The sequence below is a fragment of the Eschrichtius robustus genome, chromosome 10 (genome assembly GCF_028021215.1).
Source record: "Eschrichtius robustus isolate mEscRob2 chromosome 10, mEscRob2.pri, whole genome shotgun sequence".
Taxonomy (NCBI): domain Eukaryota; kingdom Metazoa; phylum Chordata; class Mammalia; order Artiodactyla; family Eschrichtiidae; genus Eschrichtius; species Eschrichtius robustus.
The window spans coordinates 63,136,675-63,158,912 of NC_090833.1; the positions used below are offsets into that span (position 1 = coordinate 63,136,675).

At 34.9% G+C, this 22,238-nt stretch overlaps 1 protein-coding gene across 7 annotated transcripts in view; it reads right to left on the reverse strand.

The window, feature by feature from the left end:
- The window catches only part of MPDZ (multiple PDZ domain crumbs cell polarity complex component), a 172,666-nt gene that overhangs the window by 114,662 nt on the left and 35,766 nt on the right, over positions 1-22,238 (reverse strand). For all 7 annotated transcript variants that reach the window (XM_068553691.1, XM_068553686.1, XM_068553692.1 and 4 more), the window contains exons 3-5: positions 21,732-21,898; positions 701-910; positions 75-214 (exon numbers count right to left, since the gene is read on the reverse strand). In XM_068553691.1, the coding sequence (XP_068409792.1) occupies positions 75-214; positions 701-910; positions 21,732-21,898 (517 nt within the window). The remainder of the gene's footprint in view (positions 1-74; positions 215-700; positions 911-21,731; positions 21,899-22,238) is intronic.

Below are 22,238 nucleotides of genomic sequence, written 5' to 3' on the forward strand. Positions count from 1 at the left end.
CAAAAATAAATTAATTAATTAATTAATTTTAAAAAAAAAAAAAAAACCCAGAAAAGACACAGTGACGGTCTCACCTGTGGGCCACACTGCCCTCCTGGATCTCCTGCACAAATATCCCCAGTTCTCCCCGGTTTTCACTCCTCAGTCCCACAACACTGAACCCAAGGCCTCCACATGGAGGTTTGAGGAGCTCAAAAACTTCTATTTGGCGACCCTGTTCAGGAAAAAAAGCAAGAAATACAATTAAATGCAAATCACTGCACTTGCAATCATCTTATTAGTGGCATTAATCTGTTCTTTAAAAAAAAAAGAAATTAAAAATATTTTTTTCTAAGATAAACTTTATCACTCATCACCTAGAATGAGACATTTTATTTATCCTGAAGAATATTTCTGAAACATAACATATAATGCTCAGTTTAAAATATGATAATTAAGAAAAGGAATAGTAAAATCTCAGAACCACCTAAACCCACATAAATTCTACATCTTTGTCATTCCAATTTTTTCAGATATTATAAATGTCTTCATAAATAAGAATATAATATATACTTAAAATATACTTGATATATATTTAATGTATATATTTAACTAACATAATGTAAATATATATAAGTATTCTTCAAATTATCCAGGACCTGATTACATTCTTAAGATATTATACATTCTGTCGTTAACTATCAGGAAGAAATGCTCTTACCTGGGCCATATTTTTGATCAGTTGATCAGATTCATCACAAGCAGGTTTCCCATTGATGTGTGCAGTACCCAATCCTGTAAGAACTTCCAGATTCCCATTATTTGGGGATAATAAAAATGATTCATTTTGCAGAGTAGGAATTACAGCTGGGCTGAGATGTGGAATGTGGGCACATTCAACATTTGAAATTGTGGGAGTTGCAATGTTTACCTAAGAGTAATATGGAGACTATTAACAACTTTGTCATTCCATAAACTATTTCATAGGAATCATCCCAAGAGAGGTAATAATGAAGTACCTATGAAATTTCAAAATGTCCATACCCTTTTATTCTGCAACTCTATTTCAAGAAATTTATTTCAAGGAGAAAAATTAGAAAAATACACAAAGATGTAAATGCAAGGATGTTCAACACAGCACTACTTTTTAGGTGGAAAATGTTTTAAAAACTAATTAAGTGAAAAGAATCAGGTTCAACTTCAAGGTACTCATTAAAACACACACAAAAACACATCCATACATATGTTTTTAAGTGAAAAAGCCTAGTTATTGAACAATAACAGTAAGTATAGTACAATTCAATGTACACTCAAAAAATGTTTACATGTGTATTAAACATCTGGAAGAATATATACCAAACCACCAACAGAACACTAGTTGTCCCCAAGAGATGGGATTCCAGAAGGCCATTAACTTACCATATTGCTTGAATTTTTATAACAACCTATGCAGTAAAGAATTTGGTCTTTCCCAAAAAGAAGCCTGGCCTTTGTCCTTACCTCATAGGAAGTAACTTCTAAACCCTTGGAATTTCCCAGATGATAGAAGTGTCTCTGTTATTCACGGTGGGCCCCAAGGCCACATGATATCCTCTCAAATTCTTAAACTAAGTCATCTCACATGGTCAATCAATCATGCCTATGAAATGATGTCCCAATAAAAACTGAACACCAGGCTCAGGTGAGCTTCCTGGGTTGGCAATACTCCATGTATACTGTCACACATCGAGTTTGGGAAGGGAACACTTCCTGAGGAAAATGGAAGCTTCACATCTGGAATCCTCTCAGACTCTGTGCTATGCGTCTCTTTCTTAGGTTAACTTTCGACCTTTATCCTTTCCCCATAATAGACCATAACCATGAGTCTTAACAGCTTTCAGTAGGTTCTATAGGTCCTTCTAATGAATTATTGAACCTGAGGGTGGTTTGGGGAACCTCCTGAATGTGCAGTTGGAATCAGAAGTGAGGATGGTATTGTGTGGACTCTTCCTTCCAACTTTGTATTTGGAGCTTAACTCCCTGCTGTTGGTGTCACAAGTCTAGGGAAGAGCTGCCAGTCTGGAGGACTACGCCCTCAAACCTCACAGTATGGTTAACTCCAGGTACAATGATATTAATAAACAACAACAAAATATTCTATAATTACTTGTATGTGCCTGTTATACAGAGCTAAATAATCTAATAATAATAAATAATAATATATTTATTAACTATTAATATATTTATAGAATATCTTATATAAAATCATATTGACATTAATATAGTAATATTAAATAATAATAAATGTAAATAATAAATATTACATTAAAGCTAAGCAATCATTAAAACAGTGCAAAGAGTCCATCCTAATTTTGTATTTCTATAGGGTGTCTGGAATGTAACTTTTAATTTACAATTAATCGTAAGAAAAGTTATATCAATGACACTTTTGGATCACTCTCTAAGCTCATCTCCCAGCACTCTGTCCTTCACTCACATAGCTCCAGCTGTACTAACCACTTTACTGTTTCTCCAACTGCCAAGCTGCTCTCTCTAGCAGCCAAGTACGTCCTTCCCCCAAGTATCTACGTGCTTACATTTTTAGTTCATCCAAGTGCACTCAACATCACCTCAGAGAAGGCCTCCCTGACAACCCTAAGACTGCATCCCACCATTACGCTCCATGAGCTGACCCTGCCCTGTTTTTCTTCATGGTGCTTATTATTGCCTGGCATGCACCCTGCTGTCATGGAGCTCCCATCCCAATCTGCAGAGACAGACTAGAATGCAGAATTCTCCAGTGGAGGAATTTGACTATTTTATTCTCTATTATATCCTCATCCTCTAGGAGAGTGTCTTGCACGGAGTTGGCATTCAATATACATCTGCAGAATAAATGTTTATCCATTCTTAAGGACCCACTCTGATCTAATCTGCCCAATGACCCTCCAAGAATCACTATTACCATTTTACAGATGACAAAATTACACAGTCACACACCTAGTAAGCAGATTATGACCTAGATTTTTTCATCATGGTGCTACTGTCATCTTCGTATTATACACATAGCAAACAATCATTTAGATATCATCTCTGGGAATGAGACATTAGTAAATGTCTTCCATTGACAGAAGCAATCAAAATATTTCACAATTTATGTCACCAGCCCATGCTTAAGTCTGCCACCTGTCCCGAAAAATAAAACAGGAAACTCAGTAACTTACGAAAGTTACCAATAATTCACCATTTTATTGGCTATCTACAACCACAGATGTAAAAGAGATCAATGTATTTGAGGAAGAGGCTTTTGGGAATCCTTTCAAATGCTTATTTTAAAATCTACAGCAGGCATGATCAATTATTATTTTTTCAAAAGTAAGCTTCTTATGTCAAACCTGATTTTTTTTTAAACCTGAGCATGGCAACTTCAATAAAATCTGCCAGCAGAAGATACACTGTTCAGGTTGAAGCAGATGGCATCATGAAATCTGTGACAGGCTGAGGATCCCACACACCAGGACCTAATGCCTATGGTATGTTTGCATAGGGAAAAAATATTTGGAGTTTTGCTACAGTGAGCCAGGATGAACAAGTCACATTATAAGCACAAAGAGTCTGTCTGTGTGAAGTTAACTGGTGAAACAGAAGCTCTGACACTATGCAAGACAAGGTGTGAAGGCATTGCAAGAGTAAAGTTATATATGCATATAAAGCTGTATGATATTGAATATCAATTGTCTTCTACAAATTTGTTAAAGGTTAACCAATGACAAGGACTCCTCCTATCTCCTCCCAGCCACTGAGGTCTACATAAATGTAAAAGCAAAGAGATCACATATGTAAAAACTAAAATTTAATTATACCATCATACAAAAGGCTTGTTTTTAAATTTGAAAATTTATACCCATAGGAAAAAGCACAAAGGCACCTTGTGATTCTGCCATAGCTTTATTAAAATGGCTTTCTGAACTATAATCTCTTTGAAGAACAAGAATGAATCTTCTTTGCCATGATAGGTCTGTTCATAACAGACATAGTATAAATGTTTAATAAAAAGAACTTGACTCCCATCTTGGCTTATAGAATATAAAAGCAGAAGAAAACACAACTATCTGGTGATTTTTATATACAGGTAAACAATCTGTATAATTTATGGAAGCTGCTAGTAAATGAGCAAGAGTCACCAAATAATTTTCTGTTTTCTGTTTTGCTTCTGGCTATTTCAGTCTAAAAAGGTCTTTTATGTTCTTAGTAAATAAACATGCATTAATTTATGGATTCTAATTAGTGCTAACACTAAAACATAAATAAAAACTATGTAAGGTATTCAATTAAAAAGTTATCAAATTCTTTGTGAAAGGATAATATGAAACACCATCTCAGTATTTAGAAGGACAGGAGGAGCTCTATTAAAAGATGTAGTCAGAACCAGCAAAAGGTTCACTTACTCTAAAAGGTCAGATAAAGCAAAAATCATAACAAAGGACAAATATACAACTTAAGCACGTTATTTTAACTTAAAACACACGTACAGTTATTCACAAATATCTTGATATATGGGAGCTCCCACCCTCTTTCTTATATAAACCACATTCATATAATATGGACTTTTTTTTCAAATTTAGCCTCTTTACAAGGTGAAGCAAGAATCTGGACACTTGAGAAACAATTTCAGGATAGAAACCTTCTAGATTTTTATGATATGTTTCTTCAATGTTTCAGTTTCCTCTACACAACCAACTCACCAACAACTGTTTTATCAATTCATCTGTGTAGTCTTTCAAATGAATTTAAATAAGTTTTCACAGAAAAATATCTTTTGTCATAAATTTTATACTACATAATAAAGCCACACAAATATAAAAATATTATGACTGGCATAACTAGCTCTAAAATGACTTTTTAATAAATATACATTTACAGAAGCAAAGAGACAAGAAAATATCTGAGTAAACAAGTGTTTAGCGCTCCGGGCATCAGTCAATATGCACTACAGGAGAAAAGGACAGCATCTTTTTACGTAGCAAGCAACTTATCTGGACGTGTACTAAGAGAGCTGCCTCTTCTATAAGAGCATCCCAAGAAAACAAAAATTACCTTTAGTTCTATGTACAATTAAGCTCACCCTGTGGAAATAACTGTATCAGAATAACCCTTCCACTGAGATCATTGGAAAATTTGCATAAAAAGCTGTTTAAAAAAAAACTTTAAAAGATCAAAAGGAAACCATCACTTCTGCCATATTCTATTCATTAGAACTAAATCAGTAATCCCAGCCCATACTCAAGAAGGTATCACACAAGAGCACAAATACCAGAAAGTAGGGATTACTGGTGTCCAGCCTCCAGGCTGTCTATGATAGCACATCACAGTAAAGCAGCTGAAAGCCAAGACAGAGGGAAGATCTTAAAAGCCACCAGAGCAAAAACGGACCTTATATTCAAAGAATAAAGCTGACATTTGACTTCTCAAGTGAATCACTGAAAGACAGAAGAGAACTTAAAAATTAAAAAAACTGACAACCTGACATTTTCAGAACAACCCCCCACATACATACTCAACACACAAAGTATTGTCTCAGTTTTGTACAAAAGAAATACCAAAATAAATTCTTACGCAAAAAGAAAATGATCCCTGATGGAATTTCCCTAATGCAGAAAAAACTGAAGAGTACAAAAAAGGGTTTAAAAATGTGAGTAAATCAACAGAAATTGCTTACAACACATAATCTAAAACTTCTGAAGTTTTAAATTCATGTCGAATTAAACTACATGAATAATTACACAACATATAGGAGGAGGGTAAATGGGGTGGAAAGGTATTAAGTTCCTTGCATTTTCCATGAAGTAGTGAAAGTACTAATTAAAGTAGAATCATATAAGTTAAGGATATATATATATCTGACGAAGGACTCATACCTAGAATATATAAAGAAAATTCAAAACTCAGGAATTTAAAAAATCCAATTAAAAAACGAACAAAAGACACAAAGAGACATCTCACCAAAGAGGATACACGGATGGCAAATAAGAACATAAAGGTGTTCAGCATCTTATCCATTAGAGAAATGCAAATTAGAAGCACAGAAAGATATCACTACATACCTAACAGAATAACTAAACAACAGCACATGCTGGTGAGGATGTGGAGAAAACGAAACGCTCATACACTGCTGGTAGGAATGTAGAACAGTAGAGCCCCTCTGGAAAACAGTTTGGCTGTTTCTGAAAAAAAACCCTCAGTGCATATTTGCCATATGACCCAGCAATTGCACTCCTGGGCACTTATTACAGAGAAATGAAAACATATGTCCACACAAAAACATATACATAATTGCTCATAGCAGCTTCACCTATAAGAGTAAAAAACTGGAAACAAACAAAATGTCCCCCAGTAAGTACATCCATACCCAGAGTAATACTCAACAATGAGAAGGAGCAAAATATTAAGATACACAGAAACTTGGAGGGATTATGCTGAGTGAAAAAAAACAATTTTAAACAGTCACATACATTATGATTATATTTTTAGAAGAGTCTTGAATTGATTAAATTATAGAGATGGAAAAGGGTGCCAGGGTTAGGGATGGTGTGGAGTACGGGGCTGGATATGAATATAAAGGGGTAGCAGAAGGGAGGTCTTTGTGGTGGTGAATAGATCAGTATTTAGATGGTGGTGGTAGTTACACAAATCTATACAAGTGGGAAAAAATGACACAAATTGAAAAAATTAACACACACTGTACCAGTATCAGTTTTGTGGTATGATATTTTACTGGAATTAAGATGTAACCATTGGAGGAAATTTGGTGAAGTATACATGGGACTATACATATACTATATTGAAAACTTCCTGTGAATCTATACTTAATTCAAAATAATTTTTTTAAGTTAATTCAAATAGGTTAAGAATACTGTCTATAATCTTTAGGGTGACCAATAAAAGAATAATAAAATGAAGTATAAATAACATGCTAATAGAAGAAGAAGATAATATTAACAAGTTAACTAATACAAAAAAGGCAAAAATGAAAAAATAAGAAAATAAAAATGTCAAATTTAAATTTATCAATAATTACATTAAATATGAAGGGGTTAAATACTCAAAGTAAAAGACTAAAATTGTCAGATTGGAAAACACAGTAAAATCCAAACGTATACTGTTAACCAAAGACATAGATTAATAATAAAAAAAGAGATACAGAAAAGATGAAAGTAGAAAGATGGAAAAAAGATACACAACACTTACATTAACCAAAAGAAACCTAATACAGCTAAACTTATATCAGACAAGTAGATTTTAAGAAGCATCTCTGGAGATAAAAAGGGACAATTCATAGAGATAAAGGGTCAATTCAACAGAAAGAAAAAACAATCTTAGTAATCTAAAAAGATAATCTCTAAACAGGTAGGGCAGGGACTTCCCTGGTGGTCCAGGGGTAAAGAATGCACCTGACAATGCAGGGGATGTGGGTTTGATACCTGCTCAGGGAACTAAGATCCCACATGATGCGGGGCAACTAAGCCTGCATGCCACAACTAGAGAAGAGAAAAACCCACACGCCACACCTAGACAGAAGCCTGTGCGACACAACTAGAGGGAGGCCCGCACACCACAACGAAGAGCCCGTGTGCCGCAACTAAGACCCAATGCAGCCAAACAAATAAATAAATAAATAATAAATCTTTAAAAAAAGAAAAAAAAAAAAACCAGGTAGGGTAAAAGGACTCAGAATCCAAATAAGAAATAGGCAAATCCACAATCATAATCAGAGTTTATAACAAATCTCTCTCAGTAACTTGACAGAATGAAAAAAAATCAATAAGGATATAGAAGATCTGAACAACATTCTAAATAAAGTTGACCTAATTGACAAATATAGAACATTACACTCAACAACTGCCGAATGCTGAATTCTTTCCAAATACAAAGGAAATATTTATCTAAATAGACTATAGGTAGTTCAAAAAGCCAGTGTCAACAAACCCCAAAGAATAGATGACCTCTGATTACAGTAAATTAAGCTCGAAATCAATAACAGAAAGGTAACAAGAAAGCTAAAATATGTTAGCCAATTAAGCAACACATTTCCAAATAAAGCATGGGTCAAAGCAATTATATTAAAAATTAAACATTTTGAATTAAATGATGATGAAGATACAACATACCAAAATTGTGGGATGCAGCGAAAGCCATGCTTAGAAAGAAATTCATAGACTTAAATGGATATATTAGAAAAAGATGAAAGATTAAAAATCAATGAGCCGAGCATCTGTATCAAAAAGCTAAAATAAAACAGTATACCAAACCCGAAAAAAGGAAGAAAATAACATAGGTTAGACCAGAATTGAGGAAAATTTTTTCAAAATACAATAAAGAAATTCAAGAAAGCCAAAAGTTGGACTTTTAGAAGAAAAAGGATTAACAAAATAGATAAACCGCCAGGAATGTTTCAGAAATTGGACTTTATTATAAATTTTTAAAATTTTCTGGTCATCAAAAGATACAATTATGGGAGTCAAAAAGCAAAACACAAAGCAGAAAAAGACAGCTGTAATACATATGTCCAACAAAAACACTGTATTCAGAATATATAAAAAACCCTTGTCAGTCAATGAGAAAAGGACTGACAAAACAACAGAAAAGTGGGCAAAAAACTTAAACAGAAACTCCACCAAGGAGGATATTCAAATAACCAACAAGCATATGAGAAGGTACTCAACATCATCAGTCGTCAGGAAAATGCAAATTAAAACAATAATGTGATACTACAAGTACCGCTAGAGTGGCTAAAATGGGGGGGGGGGGGAGGGGGAAAGAAAATTAAAGTTAGTGGTACCAAGTATAAGCAATGATACGGACAACGAGAATTTTCATACATTATAGTGAGAGCACAGACCTACAACTGCTTTGGGAAACAGTTGGGCAGAATCTACAAATGCTGAATATATACCTTAAGACCCAGAAATCTCACTCGTAAGTAAATATCCAAGAGAAATGCACACTTGTGAACATCAAAAGACACGTTAGAACATTCATGGCAATTTTATTTATAATACAGCCAAAAACTGGGGAAAAACCACAAAACTATAGTCAACAAAAGAAAGGAAAAATATATTCTAGTACATTCATGCAACGAAAAATGAAAAGAACAACAGCTACATACAACAACAAAAAAGAATCTCACAGACACAAAGCGAAGACAAAGAAGCCAGGTACAAAAGCATATATACTCAGATTGCATTATATAAAATTCAAATACTTATCTATGGGATGAAAGTCAAAATAGTGTATGATCTGACTTATATGTGGCATCTAAAAAAGCCAAACGCATAGAAACAAAGAGTAGATTGGTGGTTGCCAGGGGTTGGGAGAAATGGGGAGATGCTGGTTAAAGGATACAAACTTCCAGTTATAAGATGAAAAAATTCCAGGTATCTAACGTACAGCATGGTGACGATAGTTAACAATATTGTATTATATACTTGAAAGCTGCTAAGAGAATAGATTTTAAAAAGTCTTCACCTAACACACACATAAAGGGTTAATTACGTGAGGGGACAGATGTGTTAACTAGCCTTACTGTGGTAAATACGGGTAGCAAATATTTCAAATATCACGTTGTACATCTTAAACTTACACAATATTATATGTCAACTATAACTCAAATAGGCTGGAAAAAATAGTGATTCCTTTGGGGTATTTAGGACTGACTGAGGGGACACAGAGATTATTATGGAGTGCCGGTAACTTTCTATACCTTGATTTATGGGGAAGGTTATGTGTACATTCAATATGTAAAAAATCCTTGAGCCATATAATCTTCCCTTGATTGTATGTTTTTCTCAATATTTTTTAAAGTTTACAAAGTAAGTGATACACTCAGAGCAGAGAACCTGGGGTACTCCAATGAATGATATAAACATACACTTCTCTTAAAGAAAGAGGTAGTAGGAATAGTCTCTATGTATCAAGCTATATCTTCTCTGACAGAAACTGAATTTAAAGTTCAATTACCAAGCATTCACCTGAAGTGAAGGAAAATAAAGAAATGGATGTCTGAAGATGAAGCTTAGTCTATTACTGTGATAGATTACCCTCCACAGGCTTGATATGGATTCAACTGGCTAATTCCCATTGCCAGAATAAATCTTTTAACAAGTGCTCAAGTCAAGATTAATCCTCAGCAAATGTGTTTTGACCTCTGTAGCGCATCTAGATCTTTCTTCCTTAAAGATTATAAATTTTTAAAACTTGTATCATTTAATTGCACACCAAATTAGAAGAAAAAAATAATCATTATGCTGTCTTATACTTTTACACTAAAGTAGTTTGACCCACCCTGGTACAAGGCTGATATAATTGTAAGATTTTTTAAATTATAAATTGTTTTTCATCTTTTTTCAATAATAATACCTATTCTTTAAAATTAATGTAATTCCAAATATACTCAACAAGATCAACATCTTAATATTTTGATCGTATACATGTGGTTTATGCACTTAAGCTTAATCCAATAGAAAACTTTTCAAATTCGTAGATTCACTTAACAAAAATTGCTACAAAATACTGAAAGATTAACTTCTTAGGTTTTATCTATCCCTTCTGTGTTGTTAACTGAAAAGGAAGTTAACATTATTAGCTCTATTTTCATGGCTAACATCACTCTTTCCAGAAGTACTTGTATTATTGTCTACAAAAATGACTGCTTAGGATCAAACTGAATTTCCCAAAGCATTTCTGTATAGATTATCCAAACCTAATTTGTGGCCCTGTTATTTTGACTTATTCTGAATTCAGAGTACAGCAATGAGAATAAAACGACCCAAATGCTTATGTACGTTTGATGAATACTGTATTTCTATCACTTAAAAGCTAAAATATGTATTATCTTGAATTAAGCAAGAAAAATGACCACTGCTTTTGCAACCCTAGTTTTGGTAGATTTTAAACAAATTTATAAACACATATTGCTAGTTCACTTTCCCAACTTTTTGTTTGTTTGTTACTCCCTCAACATAATGAAACATAAGAAGCAAGGCACTCTCTGGGGAATCTGCCATAACAGGTGCACCTCGTAGAAATGCAGACTGTTTTTTTTTGTTTTTTGTTTTTTTTTTAATCTGCACCTTGTCTTTTCTTCTTGTAGAGCAAGAAAAGTGCTTATTTTCTTGTGAATTTACAAAAATGCTGTAAAACACTCTCTGGAACTGATCCCAAATATGAAATGCAAAGAGGGATAGGATGCTGAGCGTATTCAATGAAATACAGCACCTAAAATGGTAGCAATAACAGGAAAAAAATCTTATACATAATAGAGCTCCATTTCAAGTTTGGAACCAAGAGAAGTCTCTTTTTCCATAAATCATTCAGTGAAATACTGAGTAGAGCACAACTCTGATGCATTATTGAACAGGCAAACCCCCTTGCACAGTAATTGATGGTGGCACTCTGATTTAATGATCCTTATTTTTAAAGCTAACTAAAGAAATTGAGTTGCATGTTCAAAGCATATTAGCTTAATGTGACCAGACTATTTTGGACATAAAGTAGCTCACAGTTCCTGAGCTAAACAAGATACAAAATGCAACAGCAAGTTATAAGGGCGGGGTGGGGGGTTCAGATGAAACAAGCATAATTTTACATTTTCTATGCGACCTATCTTTAGTTCATTCAAATACTTATTCAGCACCTGAAATGTCCCAGACATTGGGCTCTAGGTGATGGGATGGTAATTAAAGAGTTGTCTGTGGTAGACTGTGAAAAAAAGGTAACAAATTATTTTCAGCTCCTCTCAGCAAGAACAAGTCTATTTCCCCACCTTTGAATCAAATAAAAACGTTCTTGATGAAGTAGTAAAAATTATTAATTTTATTCGATATTGACTCTTGCATGCACATCCTTTTAATACTCTGTTAAAAATGGTAAGTAAGTATAAAGTACTTCTGCTATACAAAAAAATACAATTGTCAGAAGAGAAGCACTATTGTTTGAGTTGCAAACTCAACTATGCTATTTTTTTCATGGGCACCATATTACTTGAAAAAAATGACTTAAAACCAAAAATGATTATACAGACTTGGGTATATGGCAGACAATTTCTCAAAAATAAACAAAGTATGCCTGTCACTTCAAGGAAAACAACTGACAGTAATTGTTGCCAGTAGTAAAATTTGAGCTTTCAAGTAAAAATGAGAATTTTGAAAAATTTGCATCTGCCATCCTGAGCTTGACACTTTTCCATAATTTAAAGACTCCATTGATAAGATCAGAATCAATATTAGCACGTGTAACTTTCTGATACTATATAGTGAAATGCGAAATGTAATTTTTCTATTTTTCAAATTTTCCAGATGACCAACATAAAATTATGCATGGATAATAAAAGTAAAAATTCAAAGCACAAGACAGATTTTACTGTAATAAGAGTACAAAATGTTCACTGTTTTGGTTTCAGGTTCCACGTTGTAACTAACCTTTAAGAAACTACCAAGAGTTTTGGTGTCCTATGGAACGAGGATATCCACAACCATCTGAAAAGGCTACATATACCCCTCCCCTTTTCCAGCTACATACTGATACTTGCATGAGGCCAGATTTTCTCACATTCTTCAACTAAAACAACAAATTCAAACAGATCAAAGGCAGAAGCAGACATGAGAATCTACTGTCTTCTCCTGAGCCACGTTAAACAGATGTGCAAAAATATAAAACAATGCCACTCTTCCCACTAATTTTTAAAGGTAATCGGTTTATTACTGTTTTTAATGTAATAAGTAAATATTAACAATAGTTCTCAATTTTAATTTCTAACCTGATAAATACTGGTGGATAAAACCACAAAAACAAAAGCTCTTTGAGGTGCTTAGTAATTTTTAAGAATGTAATGGGGTCATGAGGCCAAACTGAGAGTTGCTGCCTTAGAACATAAAATCTCAATAGGAGGAGGAAGCAATAAGCAGAGAACTGCTATTTATTGAGTGCTTGGTAAGCACTGGGCTTACGCCTTAGAGTTTTAAAATCCATGTTATTTAGTTCCCATTTTACAACTAAAGGAGGAAAAAAAAGGGGCTCAGTCAAGATAAATATGTATTTTTTCGTTTTAAGAAATCAACTCTGGCTTAAGATCATTCACTTATAAACATCAGTGCCAGAATACAAATCTGGACTGTGCCTGTCTCCAAACAAAACAACACTACAATACTGCCAGCACCTGAGATCAGATAATCAAAACGAAGGCCTCTAGATCACCAGGAAATCCTTAAATTATGTTCATTATACTGTTTAGGACAGTGAAACAAAAGACAACAGAGCTCTGTGATTAAGACCTGGGCTCTGGAGTCAGCCTGCCTGCATTCAAATACTAACTCCCCCACTTAACCTCTCTGTGCCTCCGTTTCCCCAGCTGCAATATGAGGAAAATACTATCCTGTGCTTTACAGTATTGTTATAATGATGAAACAGGTAACTCTACGTGGAATAGCTCCTGGCACACAGCAGGAATTCCATACATGTTAACTGCTATGATGATGATGAATGATGAGTGACACATCTTTTTCAATATGGTTCCTACGAGAAAAATGAGGTGTCTTCAAAGTAACTTCAGTTATTTGGCTAGTTTATTTATGTTAAAAACTTGTTCTCTAGCAAGGAAAGTTAAGTTATTAATGCACAAAAGTTCTAAATATTCAACAACATTCACATACTCATTAATTAAGCAATCATTTATTGAGTTTGAGCAAAGTGTCGTGTTAGGGACAAGGTACTCAAAGATGAACATGGCATGGATTTTATCCCAACAGTAGTAAATGGACTCCAAACAAACCTCCAAACAAATGAATTCTACAACTCCTGTTTACGCTTGTTAAGAACAAATGGCGAGTGGCGCACAGCATATACACCACTAGTCTAGGCATGTGTGTTGATGTGTATTTGCAGAATGTCTTTCCTTTATTTAAATCTCAACACTTCTGTGCTTTCTTAACAAAATTTCCAAGGGAAAAAAATTTACAGAATGTAACTTGACCAAAATAATATTCTTATCAAAGTACGCTGAAATTTTCTACATCAAAGGGGTAAAGGTATCAAAATTAAGTAACTTTATCTTTTTCAAATGCCACCACAAATTTTAGAAATTGAATATCTAGATAAATGACATGTTAGAATGTTTGCAGTGTTTTTTCTATGTCCCACATTTCCAGAAGATAAAACTGATTCACTGTTCACAGTCTGCTTAGAGAAAAATAAAAATAAAACCTTCTAGACAAGTATAAATATATGGAAATGGGCATATGAAGACTGATGTTACTTTGCCATGCTGTCTCTCCATTCCACTATTACCTTTACCCAGTTCATTTACTTTAAAACCTAGCATAATTATAAACAAAAGCAGAATGAAACTTCTGATTTATATTGAAAAGGCCCTCTGATTAAAATCTGGGGGGAAAATTTGAGGGAAATGGCAAATCTTAATGAATTTGAATTTACAAAAGATTTAGTTTAAATTTATTTCTCTTTAGAAATGCTATTAACTGTTTTTTCAACTTATTTGCTCCTTTAAATTACAGAACTAAGGATTTAGAAACAGTGTAAATTAGAAGTTAAAAAAAAGCATTGGCTTCAGGGTCAGACAGACCTGGATTCTTCCCCTAAATCTACCAATGAATAATTGTGTGGTCCAGATTAAGTTATATAACCTCTCTAAACCCCAATTTCCTCACTGGACAAAATGGGGATAAAACCCATCTCAAAATGCTAATGGACTGGTTAAATGAGACAAAGTCCATAGCACACAATGGCTTCCTAAAAGTAATTGTTCTTGTTGTTGCTGTTGCTATATTTCAAATGCAAATCAACCTCTATTGTTCTAAATTCTTGGGTTATAAAACTGATTTACATTATACCCAGTAAATTTCACATTTTTTCCCTCTTCTCCAAAGACCATTTAACTTTGTCACAAAAACACCATACAATTAGCACCATTTGCTGTTTTAGACACACATGCATACCCAATAGCAAGATGGTGTTGCATTTTAATCCAGCACTGTATAAAAAGCTTGAACACTGCCTTCTTGCCCAGGATAAAACAAGAATTTTAGTCCCTTCAAAGACTCTATATTTACAAACTTTTAGTTAAAGGAACAAACATTTAAAAGCTGTTATTGTACCAAAAATAAAGTATTTGAAATTCCTACAGTAAATAAACTTTATGGTAAATGTAAAAACATGAGACTCAACTCCTCCTCTCGTAACTTCTCCTAGATAACGTACATTGAAGTCTCAAGAAACAGACACTTTCCTGTTGAGGCGGCTGCAATGCTCTCTCATAAAAGCAAAACCATTTCAGGGGTAAGAAAAATAGTTTTTTCACTTTCACAGGCAACATCAACTGGGAAGAATTCCAATCGATTTCTCGATACTTCCTGTTAATGGGGTTGAGGCGTATCTTCTTTCTCTCCGTTCCTCTTCCCCCATACCCAGTCATAATTTAACCCAGGCATTCTTGGGAGAGAGTAGCCATTTCCCCTTTCCTGACAGCAAGCCTACAGGTGAATTATCTTCATTTCAGTCTCAAATTAGAAACCATCGACAGAAGGGTTATGTTTTCATCTTTTACATAAGTAATAAAATGAAGGTGAGGAAATACAGGCATCTCTGCTCTTTGAGACATGAATTACACAAAACAGCATCTTTCTGATGACCAAAGTCAAAACAGAGCAACCAAATACTCAGTTATCAAAATTCTCAACTTTCCAACAATCTAAAAAACATAAATGTAAGAAAGTGCCAGAGGTGCGGATGTTACTGCTTAAAAGCAGCATACCTCAACACTTTGGCCATGAACTTGATTTATCAGTCCTACAAATACAGAAGAGTGGCTCTTTGGGCAGGCCTCAGGATGGTGGTGTTGCATCCAATACCCTCTGCTTACGTCAGATATTTGAAAGTAACCCTCTGAAGTACACACTGACTACCTGTTTCTTTAGGTTCTATAAAGTACGCTCCTGTTTTAAGACAGTATGAGAAAAAAAAATACATGGGGTATATTACTTCATGTACTCTTGTGCAGAAAAGCTGTCGCTAAATTAGTGTGTATTCTTAGTGTATTTCATTCTTAGCAAGATGAAAGAAATAGTCCTTTGAAGTACAAGTCATGTATTTTACAATTATAATTGAGGCTCTTATCCGTCAAAAATGTCATTAAAACCTTTACCTTTGTTTTATGTTGTGTGTTTTTACTACAACCTTTAAAATGTGGAGAAATAAAAACACATAAATAAAATGATAGTTAAAAGACTGTATTTAATAGTGTGGTTAAAAGATAAAGTTGATACAACTTCAACTTGACACAATAAAATCTGATATAGAAAGTTGAATGCAAAAGAGCAATGATGATAAAAACCAAACAAACAAACAAACAAAAAACTCAAAAAACAACAAAAAAAAAATCTTACCTTAATAAATCCTTTATAATCTGGCTCCAAAGTTTCCTCTCTTACCAACAGCCTCACGTATTCTATTGCTCTGATAATACAGGTATGTACGTGACTCTGTACCAGGGTTTCTCAACCTCAGCACTGAACACACCCTACACCGCACACTTCTTTGTTTTGAGGGGCTGGCTATCCTTTACACTGGGGATGTTTAGCAGCATCCCTGGACTCTAGCCATTACACACCAGTAGCAATGGCCCCCACAACCCACATGTTGCGACAATCAAGTGTCTCCAGATATTGTCCAATGTCCCCTGGAGAGGGAGAATGTAAAATCCCCCCCATTTGAGAACTGCGCTATACTCTTGTAAACACTGTTCCCACTACCTGAAATAACTTCCTCCGTCTCTGCAGAAAACGGCTACTCATTTTTCAAGACCTATTTTACATGTTACTTCCAGTGTGAAGTTTTCCTCTAATCAAAGTTAGTAATTTCTTCCTCTTTCTTCCTCTTATACCACTCACATTCTTGTTTTTCTATTTAATTACATAAGACTATATATACATGTTCTACCTTTCCATCTAGATGGTGAGAACCTCCACCTTACTTATTCATTGTGTTTTTGATTATTTTAGGTGTTCAACAAGGTTTATTAATAAATGATTATGAGCTTTCTATAAAATAACCATGAGCTCCCATAATGTTCCCATTGCTGAGGGGAAATCTGGTTCATAGAATGATGACTCACGTTGAGCAATACATAATTATCTGGTTCTTTTTTGCCTTTGTCCTGGGAAATGGGAATTAAATTCTATACTAAATTTTAGCAACCCAAGATTCTTGGTATATCTAGTTCTCTAATATTTTTATTTGATCTTTATTTAGATTTACCTTTGAATCAGCTATTAGTCAGGATGCTTTGCCTTCAGGAGTTGTTCCAAATTCTTTTTGGAATGTGAACAGATAAAACTTAGGAACACAGAAATATAAAACCACAATTTTATACCATGAAGAACGTATCTTCCAAGAATAAAAATGAAAAAGATGGACTGAATTGCTCTGATCTACATTGAACAGTAATTTCCAACACTGATTCTATGTTAAGTCAGCATCTCTCCAATTATTTCAAGAGATGTCATAAAATTTCCAAAGAAAAACTTGGAAAAACCTGGTTTAATTTTGTGTGTAAATACGTTATGCATCTAGATGATATATATGTAAGCCAACACTTTCCTGGGAGAAAGGTTAATGAACCAGGAACCTGGAAATATCAAACAAGAACAACAAAAAAATAACAAGTGTCATACTCCAAAAAGGCTGGAAATCACTGACAAGGAGAAACCTCCAGAATATTCTGTGCCCCAAGGCTAGTCTTCCGTATCAGCAGCTTTTGTAGCCTGCATATCCACATCATTTCTTCAATGTTGGACTTGGTCTCTGTAGCCACAATTTTTTTTTTAAATCTTAGCAATGACAATTTTTAAATATTAGTCCTAACTTTCTAATGAAATTAATCATTTTAATTCATAGTTCTCCTACAAAAAACACAGGGTAAAAAGACATTTAACTTAGCGCCCATAGTTAATTCAGGAAGCAAGGCAATTAATTAATCAGGAAAGCAGCATCCACCTATATTGGAATAGAGAAACATCACGGAATAAATATTCCAATCCAATATCCTCGTGGCTGACAAGTTTCTATTATTAAACTGCTAACGTGTTTATTTCCTCCACAATAGCTGGATTTTTGTCATGAATATGCATTAAGCCCTGCAGTTATTAGCCCTGATGACTAGGTGACAGTGAGGACACTACTTGAGAATTTGCATTTGACAGATCATTGACACAAAGTCACAGTTCCCTTTTTTTTTTTCCCTCTTCACTTAAACAAGAATCATGCAATAGGAAATGAACTGGAGCTATTAGAGACTATTCAGGTTTAATAGCACACATCCTTTTAGCTGGCGTTAGAACAATACACAATGTGGCAGAGTTAAACAGAGGCATCAATTATACTCTCAGACCTGTTAATATTTTTGACAATATTTAAATAGCACATCCCTTCAGGGCATGGCTTTTTTGCCCTCTCAGTTACACACCTGTCAAGTGTTTAATTTGCCAAAGGGAAACAGTTTGATTTCTAAGGGCAGTCTTAATACGGAAGAAGCAAATTGGAAAAATTAAACATTATTGAATAGAAGTAATGGGAAGGATCTGAAGGGAAAAAAATAGTAGGCTTAATTCAACATGGCACGTCGGCATCTGTCATTAATGCAACAATATGATCATGTTCCCAATATGGTGCATATACCTTGGGCTTTTCAATTATTCCCTCCCTTTGCTTTTTAAAAGACAGAATGACGGCAGAGGAAAATCAAAGGGGTCAACATTTCCAGTAATAATAAAAAAGATGGAAACAGTAACTTGCTCCTATTGTGCATATAAAATTATACATTTGAAAACATAATTTAGGTATAAGATAATAAATAAAAGCTAGACAGGCATCAGATTTGTGTAGCTACCGGATTAAAAACACAAAACAAATGTCACTCAGATGCATTACTTAAATATTAAATTATAAATATCAATAAATTAGCAGTTGGTAAACTATATAGAAAATTTAAATCTAACATGATAACATCTAGGATATTTAATGTTTAAACTTTAAAACAGAAAATATTATTTTAAGTTTTTGAAAATTTTCTCTAGTCACGCAAGGAAAAAAATCGGTTAACAAATGAAACTGAATTGGTAAAGAACGGAGAGTAAAGTGAAGAGTCACAAAAAATGTGGGAAATTATCAATAGTTTCAACCGACATAAAGTCATGGCATCTAGGGCATTTTTACCCTTGGGGGCAGGGGGAGATGTGAGATAAGCTGCAGGGTCAAATAAGGGAAAGGGCTGTGCCCTTGGCAGCCAAGGAGCGTGAGTTGTAGCTCTGGCTCTACTCTTCTAAACCACTCTGCTGTAATAAGCAGGGGGAAGAACAGATGGTTTCCTTGGTCCCTTTCAGTATTTGAAGGGGTGACCAATGAGCCAAAAAGTCCAAAGTCATGTAAGACACGCCTACAGAATTCACAAACATCACAGCTTACGTAGCCTTGAAATACAGTTGACCCTTGAACAACACAGAGGGTAGGGGCACGGCACCACCCCACACACAGTCGAAAATCCACGTATAACTCTGAATCCCCCAAAACTCAACTACTAGGAGCATACTGTTAACCGGAAGTCTTACCCATAACATAAACAGTCACTTAACACATATTTTGTATGTTCTATGTATTATATACTGCATTCTTACAATAAAGTAAACTAGAGAAAAGAAAATGCTATTAAGAAACGTCATAAGGAAAAGAAAGTACATCTATGTGCAGTTCTAACCCATGGTGTTCAAGGGTCAACTGTATACTAGCTTCTAACATTTAATACAATGAGATGACACTGTCCATAGTCCTAGACTATGAGGCTCAATAATATCATGCTCAATAATTTCCAAAGAAATTTCAGCTGAATCACGTGGGACCCAAACAGTTTTAGAGCCCATATTTTACTTCCATTTAGAAATGACAAAACAAGCTCAACAACAAGTAGGCCCATTTCTCTCCTCCTTTCAGCAGACATGGTAAGTATGAAAGCTATTCCCCTTACACAAGGCTGGCTAGCAGGGAAATTTCGACAGTTGCCTCACTGGACTAATGGTATTCCCTAACACACTTACTAGTACTTTTTCTTGCAACTTTTCATCTCATTCTAATCATATTTTCACATAATACACTAAGGGGAGACATCGTCACACTCTCTAAAGACCAGATAATTTTCCACACCATAATTACACTAATATTCATGATATTGGTTTCTCCAAAAGTGTGCCAATCCATTCTGAAAATGAGTACCTACAACCAATCTTTTCAATAATTTACAAAGGAAACAAACACAACTACATACAATGAAACTATCTCTGTTTCTTAATTCATGGCCATAACTTTTAAAATCATTAGGTAGAAATTCACTTGAGAAAAATATTTTTAGAGATTCTTCTTGATCTACTTACTTAATTTTGGGGGGCTACTAAAATATCTAGATTAAGAAGTTATATGACATTAAACAAATTCCTTCTCTATTGCTACTATTTGTTCTTTTTGCATTTGGCATATTTTGGGTTTTTTTGTTAATTGGAGCTGTTCTTTCACTGAATTATGAAACTAGTCTACAGGTTTCATTTTAAACTTTTAAGGCAGAATATTTGCTAGCAAGTCACCCATAAACATCAGATTAATGCTAGAAACATCAGAATGAGAATTAACTTGGACTAAAGACATAATTAGACTGACTTCAAACCTTGTGAGGATAGCAACCATTTAAAAAATATCTTTTAAAAACCTGAGAAATGGTGATTAAGTAAGTTCAAAGACCATCTGACTCCAGTTTTCATTCTGTCATTGTGATATGTTTCAATTTTAATATAAATGCTAGGACTTTTTAATGTTCATAATTTTTACAGAAATAAAACACTGTGTTAACATTTAGAAGTCCTAATGTTTATCACCATCTGATGCTGTCACGGGAGCAATTGCTACTTACACTTTTCAGAAGTGAGAATTGCAATTCCTCTAACTGATGACAATGTAATTACTCCTTTTACTGTCAAAATAGAGGTGATTTCCCTTCCTCACATACATGATTACACATGCAAATCCAGGCTCATCTGAAATCATGTAAGTTTACTGAATGTCTGAATCTGAATGAGCAAAATCACATGAACCATGAGTCCTAGTGATGATGGAAACCAAGCTACAGTCATCCACCCTAAACATATTTTCATCATCCCCTTCTCCTGTAGGAACTCATTCTTCCGTATCCACACAGCCTTCAACACAATGTCATATCATCTACAATACACTGCAACAACCGTCACAAAAATAACTGGGGGTGGGGGGAAGCTACAGTTAATCTGAATGTCTCATTTGGAGGTTTAAATCAGGAGTCCTCAATCCCCAGGCCACGGACTGGTACCGGCCCACGGCCCGTTAGGAACCGGGCCGCACGGCAGGAGGTGAGCGGCGGGTGAGCGAGCGAAGCTTCACGTGCCGCTCCCCATCGCTCCCCACGCTCGCATTACCGCCTGAACTGTCCCCCCACCAACCCCCGCGTCCGTGGAAAAATTATCTTCCACGAAACCAGTCCCTGGTGCCAAAAAGGTTGGGGGCCGCTGGCTTAAATGACTTCATTAACTATTCATTAACACATACAAAAATCAGCCTTTCAGAAAAACACGAGACTTTCACAAGCTCTACGCAACACCACAAAGGCCTCCTGTGAGTGCACCATGTCTTACCTGGTCTTTCAGCTGCTGTACAGAAGTCTGAAGGTTCAGAATCTGGCTGAAGAGTGGGCTCTGCAACACTGACTTGAGAAGGTTCAGTTTGTCTTCATTTGCTACATCCCCGCGCTCGCGCAGCTTGGCCTGCAAGCGCTCTGCCGCCTGCAGGGCCCGATTTTTGTCTAAACCAAAGAGCAGCATTAGACAGTAACAGGATTCGAAAGACAGGCATCAAACCATGCTTATAGAAATCCTAAAGCTATTCCTTTCCAGAGCTCAAAATAGACTCAGAAAAAAAAGAAGGGTCTAAAACATGTCACTATGAATATATTCTTAAAACCTTGAAATCTCTAGTAAGAAAGTTTGACAGCAGGGAACTGGTTATAGTGTATGCTACATGCAACTAATTGTAAAGTACAGAAACTAATTCAGATGAAGCATATTTGAGTTCCAATACCAGCTATTTCATCTCTAATGAAAACCACTCTGTCATCTTGTAAATGCTGACATTTCTACTTTTTA